General features: G+C 34.4%; 1 protein-coding gene across 1 annotated transcript; it reads left to right on the top strand.

Moving 5' to 3' along the window:
- Positions 1-5,260: 5,260 nt before the first annotated feature.
- serping1 (serpin peptidase inhibitor, clade G (C1 inhibitor), member 1) lies at positions 5,261-9,388 on the top strand (the record flags this gene model as incomplete). The annotated part of the gene is made up of 6 exons (XM_016575603.1): positions 5,261-5,555; positions 5,634-5,975; positions 6,755-6,961; positions 7,073-7,255; positions 8,125-8,346; positions 8,958-9,388. Coding segments are annotated over 6 exons (1,500 nt in total), but the record flags the coding sequence as incomplete, so codon positions are not given.
- Positions 9,389-10,005: the final 617 nt, after the last annotated feature.

Raw genomic sequence — 10,005 nt, forward strand, 5'->3', positions numbered from 1 at the left:
ATTTCGTGATACTAAACTTTTTATTAGTTGTCATAGCAAGTGATTTTAAAAGTAGGATGGCTCACTTTTTATAAGATGACTGAAATTTTTACTTGAATTCGTAGTTTATTCTTACTTTTGGAAACCTAATTGTTTTACAATTACTATTATTATTATTATTATTATTAGTGTTGTTTCTAGAAGTATTAATTTTGATAATAGTCAATAGAAAAAATATAACCACACACACATTTGTTTGTCCACAGAATAATTACATTAAATAAAATTAAATAAAATAATTAAATAAAAAGCGTCCCCGCATGAGCCTCTACCTCCGCCTGCAGGACCTCAATTTCAGACTCAGTAAAGTTTTTTTTTGTTTTTTTTTTTGTGCTCGTCATTCTCAAGCATAGAAATTTGGATATTGGCGTGTGCTCTTTTATATGGTAATGATATTAATTAGGGGGCGTTTACAAGGCGGAGATCTGACACCAGTCAACTGCGCACAATTTCAAGATCATTTGCGATTTATAAATGTCACATCTGGAAGAGAGGCGTACGCACGTGTTTTTGTGCGCACGTTCGTTTTCTCTGAATCGCACTTAGGCACTTTTGAGAAATGATCTTAGAACAAATTTAGGAAGCAACATTTTATAAATGAGGCCCCAGGTCTTCTAGTGAGAGCTGTAGGATCCTGAAAGTCGCATGTTTGTAAGATTCTTTTGGATTATTAGATATCGTCCCAATGACCTCTGGTAAGGCAAAAACATTAGTCTGTTTATGCTGAATAAATAATATCCCCACAGCCTTGGTGTGTTATCACTATCTAAACATGGAATAAGTTTCTTTTTGGTATGCATTGGTGAAGTTTGGTGTTATGACTTGGATGATCTTCACAAAGGTCTTTAGTAAGAGTGCAGGCAGCATTTTTGACATTGCAGGAGTGCAACACACAGCAATGATGAAAGAGTTAAACAAGCAAGACGACCAAGGACATGCAAAAACAAAACAAAACAAAACACAGGTCAAAGATGTTTAAACTACAGTACAAAAAGAACTACTGTAGTATTGCTTGTGTGTGTGTGTGTGTGTTTGATGAGTAATATTAAGGGGATTCAAAGCTTTTTTAAAAAAAAATTTCCATCACGATTCACAATCTACAACTAAATTTGCCATACTTTAACATAAAAAAAACAAGCCAAAGAGGTACTATTAGAATATTTACAAGAAAATTGCCATATAGTAAAGTATTATTTACATCTAAGATTGATCTACATATTATGTTAAAGGACAAATATTTACTAAAATCAACTTTTATGAAGATCAACTTTTGTGAAGCCATCAAATAGATACTTTGTTCATATATATATATATATATTTTTTTTATTTATTTATTATTACAGCACACCTCGCTCGAGGCGACACAAGTTCAATTCCATCTCAAGGTCCTTTGCCGATCCCGCTCCCCTCTCTCAGCCCAATGCTTTCCTGTCCTGTGCTCTACTGTCCTGTCCCAGTAAAGGCATAAAAAGTCCAGAAATATATATATATAAAAAAAAACTAATTACAATTGCTGTTCACAGCCATGATACAATTCTGTAAGCTGCTGTCAGTGACTATTAGCAGCTGTAATTTGTTAACTTGTTTAAAACAATTAGAAAATATTACAGAACTGAATAAAAGCTACTGGAATTACTCCCCATCTTGAATGAGATTCTTCATGTAAAATCACTGATGAGTGTATAACACAGGTAATGTAACACTGCAGAGATAATCAAAGTTAGTCATGTATCGTTCTATGTGAGGTTTGTCCAGCTGAAAACGCTCTTTCCCGACCCCGTCTCTGCCCTTGAGCTGTGATAAGAGGACTGCTAGAGTTCATCTGGAGTTTCACAGGTGACAAATCTGAGCTTTCCAAGAGTTACACACTTGATCTGCTCTTTAAGGAAAAGTGGCATACAGTCCGTTCATTTTATTTATGTATGAAGTTGTATATCAAAGAGATTTTCATAATCTGAGGGCTCAGACATCATTTGCATCATTGTGATTGTGAAATCATCAAATGTTTGGGAATAGTAAGATTTTTTTTGTTGGCTTTTTTTTTTTTTTTAAAGGAGACTCCCATTTATTAACAGTAATTGTGTTAAATATTTGTAAAATTTAAAATAACTCTTTTCTATTGTAATATATTTTTTAAATTTAATTTTTTCCTGTGATGGCAGAGCAGAATTTTCAGCATCATTACTCCAGTCATCAGTGTCACATGATCCTTCAGAAATCAGTCTAATCTGCTGATTTGGTGGCAAGCAAACATTAGCAATGTTGAAAACAATTGTGCTGCTTAATATTTTTGTGGAAACTGTGATTCATTTTTTTCAAGATTCCTTGAGAAATAAAAAGTTCAAAAGAACAGCATTTATTTGAAATAGAAATCTAACACTAGAAATGCCTTTACTGTCACTTTTGATCAATTCAATGGGAGACTCCCATTTATTAACAGTAATTGTGTTAAATATTTGTACAATTTAAAATAACTCTTTTCTATTGTAATATATTTTTTAAATGTAATTTATTCCTGTGATGGCAGAGCAGAATTTTCAGCATCATTACTCCAGTCATCAGTGTCACATGATCCTTCAGAAATCAGTCTAATCTGCTGATTTGGTGGCAAGCAAACATTAGCAATGTTGAAAACAATTGTGCTGCTTAATATTTTTGTGGAAACTGTGATTCATTTTTTTCAAGATTCCTTAAGAAATAAAAAGTTCAAAAGAACAGCATTTATTTGAAATAGAAATCTAACACTAGAAATGCCTTTACTGTCACTTTTGATCAATTCAATGCATCATTGGTGAATAAAAGTATTAATTTCTTTAAACAAACAAACAAACTCACTGACCCCTTTTGAACTGAATGTCACTCTTGATATGAACATGTAACCATCAGTGTAGAATTTCAACAAATGTGTTTCCCAGGCCTTGACCATTTTTGCAGTCTCAGCATCACCTCTTTTCAGATGTGAGAGATGGAGATGGGTTTATAATGCTGAAACAAACTTACAGCTGCTTGGCTCTCAGATAAGAAATACAGCCGACATCACAATACTCTATTTTTCCTTCTGCGTCAGAGTCTGATAATACTGCTCACTCCCCCGTTCTGGAGATGGACCAACTCTCCTGGGCACTGTGGTCAGGCTAAACATGCTCTGAAAAAAAAAGAGCAGGCAACATTGTCCATTTTTGTTGCCAAAGTTTCTATCAGAAACATATTTAATTATTATTAGCATTGGTGAAATGGTATTGAAGAAAGAAAAACATACCCCGACTAAAATGTTCATTGCTAATTATTCTTTGAGAAAATACTTCAGACATAAAGTCTCAGACAAAATTTGATCTGAAACGTTTGAATGAATTAGCATTTTAATAATCTATTCATATTCAACTTTCAGCTCCACAGGATAAGTAAATGCATGTAAACAGCCAAAACTGACGGAAGAATCTTGACCTTGTGAGCAAATTAAAAGGAAAATTGACCCCTCTAGGTCCTTCTATAAGCTAACAATCATTATAGGAGTCAAAAAGTGCAGTTAATTAAATGAGAAAAAGTGAATAAAGTGATATATATGGAAAACATGTTTTGAATGTCATGAGTAAACAGAACATATCAAGTTGTGCTAATTTGATCGTTTTGAGCTAATGCAATGAATGACACGCATTACAGCCTCCAGCATTCGTGCATGAGCTGAAAAATAAATAAAAGTGGGCCATGTTAGTTATCTGTTAAAGAGACTTTGGACATGTGATTTTCTGTAAATCAGTCAGATTTCTATCAAGGATCTATGTACATAAAGAATCAACATGTTAGCAAACATCTGTGTAATGATTTACCAATTAGCAGTGGAAAGAAAACAAAGCAAGAGGACCAGACAGAAGTGCCAAACAGACAGACATTTCATGGGATTGAAGCTTCTTTCCATTTGGAATTATATCTGCGCAAGTTGTTTTTCTTTCTTAAAAAAAAAAAAAAAAAAAAGCATTATATTCCCTTTCATAAATCTAAAGCCATGGCAAAACATATGGTGAAAGTTTGGCCCATATGTGCTCCGTCATGTCATACCTAGGCCAAATGTGACAGCTATCAGCCACATCTGGCCCAAAAGTTCTTGCTATCTGGGCAGCTATTTTTCAGCTTGATATTGCAAACTGGTGTCTCTTACCATTTTATTTTAATGTATTGTCTTAAAGGGGTCATATGATGCGATTTCAAGTTTTCCTTTCTCTTTGGAGTGTTACAAGCTGTTTGTGAATAGATAAGATCCCTGAAGTTGCAAAGACTAAAGTCTCAAACCCAAAGAGATATTCTTTATAAAAGTTAAGACTTGTCCACACCCTCCTAAAACAACGTCATATGACCCCTTTAATTATGATGAACACACTGGTTTGTAGTGCAAACAGTTTACTGCACTTCGTTATTCTTCTGCAGCGGCTAATGAACCGGAAGTCTCACACATTTAGAGAAAACAGCTTACTTCCGCGTTGAAAATAAGGTTGTACAGGGCACGAGCGTCGCGTTAAGTAGGCTACCAGAAAAACCCATTAAGGATCGCGATTCGCGTCGCGTAGCGCCGATAGCACACGGACGCCCCGCCCACTTCTGATTTGGACGTGGTCCAAATGTTGCAAACTGATATTTGCTATATTATTTTTTTATGCATTATCATAATCACGGTTTGTAGCGCAAAGAGTTTTTCCGTTCTAGTTACAGTATTTACCTAATCGTAATTCTCACACATAATTCAAAGAAAATAGCTTACTTCCGCATGGCAAAACAGATAGTTTAAAACTAAAACCATAAAAAAGTTACCATATGAAAAAAAAAACATTTTATTTCAGCCAACATTTCTCATTTAAATTTAGTTTAACTTGATGTACTAGAAATAACTAGAACTACAATTGAAAAAATTAGACAAAAAAATAAAAATAAGACATAAAAAACAAACAAAAACTAATAAAAATGACAAAACACACACCAAAAATAATAAATAAATAAATTCAAAAATTTTAAATCAAATCCAAACGTTTAATCAAAATTTAAAATGAAAACTTAAAAAAATATTAATCCAAATTGTATAGAAATAGTAGGAAAATGACATCACTTATAACCAACAACGGGATGACTTTTGATGTGTCCAGTGTCTGTTCCTCACTGGCCTCAGAGGACTTTAATATATAACACACAAATCATATAAACCACTTTTATGACACTTTAATGGTGGCTTTATAATTTCCCATTTCTTCAGCTTTCCCTGTCTACCTGTGACATCACTGTTCTGCTAAACTTCAGCGTTCCCCTCACTTGTCTTCCTGACGATGCTCCTGTGCTGGCTGACTCTACATACACCTGGAGCTTCACGTCTGCTCACACACAGCAGCAGCTCACACTTGAGGAGAAAGGAAAAATCCTGAACCTCAGAAACATAGAAACCACCCAAGAAGGACAGTACAAGTGTGTTCAGGATGGCTATAAAGGAGAGGATCGTGTGAGGTTGAGGAGAACATTCACGATACGTGTGAAAGGTTAGAAGGATGTCTTGCATTGATGACTGTGAATCTCAGAGGTCAATTAATAAACTGACCCCTTTTTTTCTTTCTTAGCGCCCCCACCCTTTCAGGAATGGCAGGTCGTCAGAGTAGTAGCTGGGAATGATGTGATGCTTCCGTGCAAGGTTGCTAAATTTTTCTCTTCCAGAGAGACAGAAAAACACCCTGTTTTCTGGAAACGAGAAACAGGAAAAGGTGATATGCTTCTCATGCCCGACAAAGACACAGACGACCAAGAGGAGGACAAGACACCTCCGAGGGTTTTCTGGGACATCAGCTCTAAAGAACAGGACTGGGCGATTAAAATTAGTCAGACCAGAGAGGAAGATGCTGGGATGTACCACTGTGTCATAACTAATACAACTCAGATGCTGTCAGTAGAGCTGGAAGTGGAAGGTACTCCTTTCAGACATTTATTTAAAATGCAATTTTCTGCCTGTTTTAATGGTATTCTCATATTTTAATCTTAAATAAAAAATAATTATTAAATAAAAATATTTATTTTTAAAATAAAATGTATGTAAAAATTCAGTTTTATTATTATTCTTACATTAAGAAATATATATAATATATATAAATTAAAACAAAATAAGTAAATTAGAAAAATTTATAAAAGTAAGCCTATTTCAATATTATTGCACTTTACTTAGAAATAAAATGTAAAAAGAAGTTATTTTTAAAATACATTTTATTATTTTTTTATTTATACAATTGTTTTAATATTATTCTTACATTTAGGAAGAAAATAAAGAAATTATTTAATCTAAAACAGACAAACGTTTACAAATGCTTTTATATTATTTCTACATTTAAGGAATAAAATTAAAAACAACATTCATTTTAATAAGACTAAAATAAAGAAAATATCTGGAAAATTATACATTTTGTTTTAATATTATTCTTATTATATAAGAGTGAAAGAAAAAATAAATTAGTTATTTTTAAAAAATATATGTGATTTATAAATTTACTCAGGGGTCATCTACTATAAAACAACTATCTATAATTGGAATAAGTTTATCTATTTGGGATATGTAAAATGAGACATTCAGAGCAGAGCATTTTTGTTGGAATATACATAAACTGTATTTTTAAATCCCAAATCACATCCTTTTGGAAAGAAATGACTTCTTTTTCAGGGTAAAACCTACTTTACCTACCATTTTATTCTTTAGCCCCTCCTCCACCGCGCTGCTTTGGCCACACTGACCCATGGGAGGCCTGTGAGGATCAGGACAGCAGATCAGGGACGGCAATTCTGCAGGACTCACTCAGAGAATTCTCCACCTCTGTATATGCAGATCTTAAAGGTTCAAAACCCAAAACCAACTTGATCTTCTCCCCAGTCAGCATTGCTGTAGCTCTTTATAACCTGCTATTGGGTAAGAGAAATGCTGGAGGAACGTCAGACAATCACCAAAACGCTACACATTGTTCTTTGTTGACCTGCTGAGCCTCTTCCTCTTCTCTCTTTGCGTCGCCCTCTTTCCAAGGTGCTCGAGGTGAGACCAGAACACAGCTGGAAGATGCTCTTAGGCTTCCCTCAGAATTCTTCTGTGTGCATTTTGAGACAAAGAAACTGAAAGAAGTGATAAAGGACACACTGGGAATGGCCTCTGCCATCTTTTATTCCCCAGGTAAGCACAGAAAAAAAAAACACACTTATTATCTAAGATAACCACTCACATTGTGAAAAAGTAGTACAGGAATACTTTAAAAGGAGAGTTATTATGGAAATAATATTATTGAAAATAATTAAGTGTTTTCAGACACTTAATTGCATGTTACTTAGAATTAATTGAAAATATGTTCTAGTTTAAATTTATATTAAATTAAATGAGTTAATCTTAAGAGTGCTTATCTGACCCACTGAATTAGGACTTAAGTACATCTTTATAAGTAATTTCATAATTCTATTGCTTTTAAAAATGTTGTGCTGCCGAATTTACTGATAAGCGTGTATGGTAAACTAAAATATACTTCAATGTCATTTCTATTGAAACTTACATGTCATGTATTTAAATATATTTGTAAGTACACATTTGTAGTGAAGAAGTTGCAATTTAATACATTTTAAATATATATAACAGAGTTTTTTAGGAGTACTTTTCATGTTAATCAACACATCAAAAATAAGTGTGCTGATTATTAAAGATTATTAAAACAATGATTTACAGGAAAACCTTTAATTTGACACTATTACAAAGTGCACTTTTTAAAAGTGTTAAGAAACAGTCATGAAAGTCTACACTCATTAAGTCCACATAAGTGTTTCATTCCTTTATTATCTGCAAGTACAAGTAAAAAAAAAAAAAAAATGCATTTTTAGGATTATAATTAGGTGCACTTCTTTTTCACAAGAAGCAGATAAATACAAATAAAATTTAATTTAAAATGTTTAATTAAAAAACTATATAATTCAATATAGAAATATTTAAATAATAAAATATAATTAAAAGGGGAAAACACCCTGAAAATGAACTACAAGCACTTGTACTGTATTTGTACAAATACAAACACATACATTGTAGAACTATTTCTGCAGGTCGGCAGTTCACTCTTACGGGCAAAAACAGCCTGTACAAACTGATCCCGCGCACAATGTCAGAAGAATCTTTTGTATTGATGGAAAATAATATAAACGGAGAGTCCATTGAAGCAATGGTTTCTGAGATGAATACAATCCCAGCCCAAACCGCTGAGGTCATACTGCCTAAAATTAAACTGACAGTGGACACACCATTAGAGGGCTTACTGAGGAATCTGGGTAAGTATGTCACCTTTTTTACTCCAAAATGCTGGAACGAGCTAGAATGTGACATTTAAAGGGAAAGTTTACACAAAATTAAAATTCTGTCATCATTTACTCATCTCATTCCAAAACTGTATGCTGTTTTCTCAGTAGAACACAAAAGGAGATTTTTTTTTTTAGGCTACATATATACACGATCCCATTTTCCATACAACATACATATTACCAGAAAATCCTGCACTACAAGATATTCCAAGTCATAACTCTTTGAGAAGAAAATCAGAAATGAGATGAGTGAATCATTATTCACTGAAAATCTTCTGAAACATTTCGGCCCGGTTCTCACTCAAAGCTATGATATGGCTTCAGATAACTTAGAATTTAGTGCAAGAGTCATATGGACTATTTTTATTATACGTCTATAATTTTATGGTGCTTTTAGTCCTTTTTTGGCAACAATTAATGGTTCTTTGTATAAAAAGGATGCATGTACACTTTAAAAGTTCTCATTTTGTATAAATCTAATTTTTGAAAGGAAAAAAAAAAACACAGCACGTGGATTTGAAACAAATGTGGATGAGTAAACCCTGACAGAACTCTCCTCACCTCTCCGCTCTTCTCCTCAGGTTTGTCAGATCTCTTCTTAAAGCCTAACTTGTGTGGAATATTCCCGGATGAATCGGAATCATTCATCTCAGACGTTCGTCATAGTGCCTTTCTCTCGTTGACCGAGAAGGGGGTGGAGGCCGCAGCAGCCACAAGCATCTCTTTTTCTCGCTCCTTCTCTTCTTTCGCGGCTCTACAGCCCTTCGTTCTGATACTGTGGAGCGATGAGGCTGGCGCTCCTCTATTCATGGGAAGAATAATTAATCCATAAAAAGAGAGAGATAAAAAAAAGACATCACAACAGTGTTTCGCCACAAAAAATAAAAATGAAACTTTCTGTTCTACATTCATTCATTTATCACAAACAAATGCATTTATGTAACAATATCATGTTATGCATAGAATTAGAATGCATGCAGAATCTCGGTCATTAAAGATGTACTTTACATCATGCATTCGTTATTTATTTTCCATTACATGACAAGAAATATGTTGCATGAATGAAAGACCTTTATAAGACTTGAATGCACAAAACTCGCTCCCATTTCCAACAGCCCACCGTTGCACCAATTTATTTCGGAGACGCAGTTACAGAGACCGACACACGATGGCAGTCACATCACATGTTCCACACAGACAGTCAACGTGGACACGTGAGCGAGACTTGAGTTTGGCTGGCAGGTGGTGCCAGTCCATTCATTATCTGAATGCCATGCTGTTTCATCAAAGGTAGCCTGTTTTGTCCCAGTTCACTGAGCAAAATCAAATACCCTTAGATGGACCCATTTATGGATATTACGACAAACATAAGCACTGCAGATCAGTGGTCCATCAAAGCATATGTGACATTCACTTGGCATGCAGCTGCTTAGAATAACATTTGATAATTATACACCGTTTAGGCCAGGGCTGTCCAAACTCGGTCCCGGAGGGCCGGTGTCCTGCAGAGTTTAGCTCCAACTTGCCTCAACACACCTGACTGGACAGCTAATCAAGCTCTTACTAGGCATAGAAACTTCCAGTCAGGTGTGTTGAGGCAAGTTGGAGCTAAACTCTGCAGGACACCGG

This window comes from Sinocyclocheilus rhinocerous, unplaced genomic scaffold (genome assembly GCF_001515625.1).
Source record: "Sinocyclocheilus rhinocerous isolate Xijiao unplaced genomic scaffold, SAMN03320098_v1.1 scaffold1314, whole genome shotgun sequence".
Taxonomy (NCBI): domain Eukaryota; kingdom Metazoa; phylum Chordata; class Actinopteri; order Cypriniformes; family Cyprinidae; genus Sinocyclocheilus; species Sinocyclocheilus rhinocerous.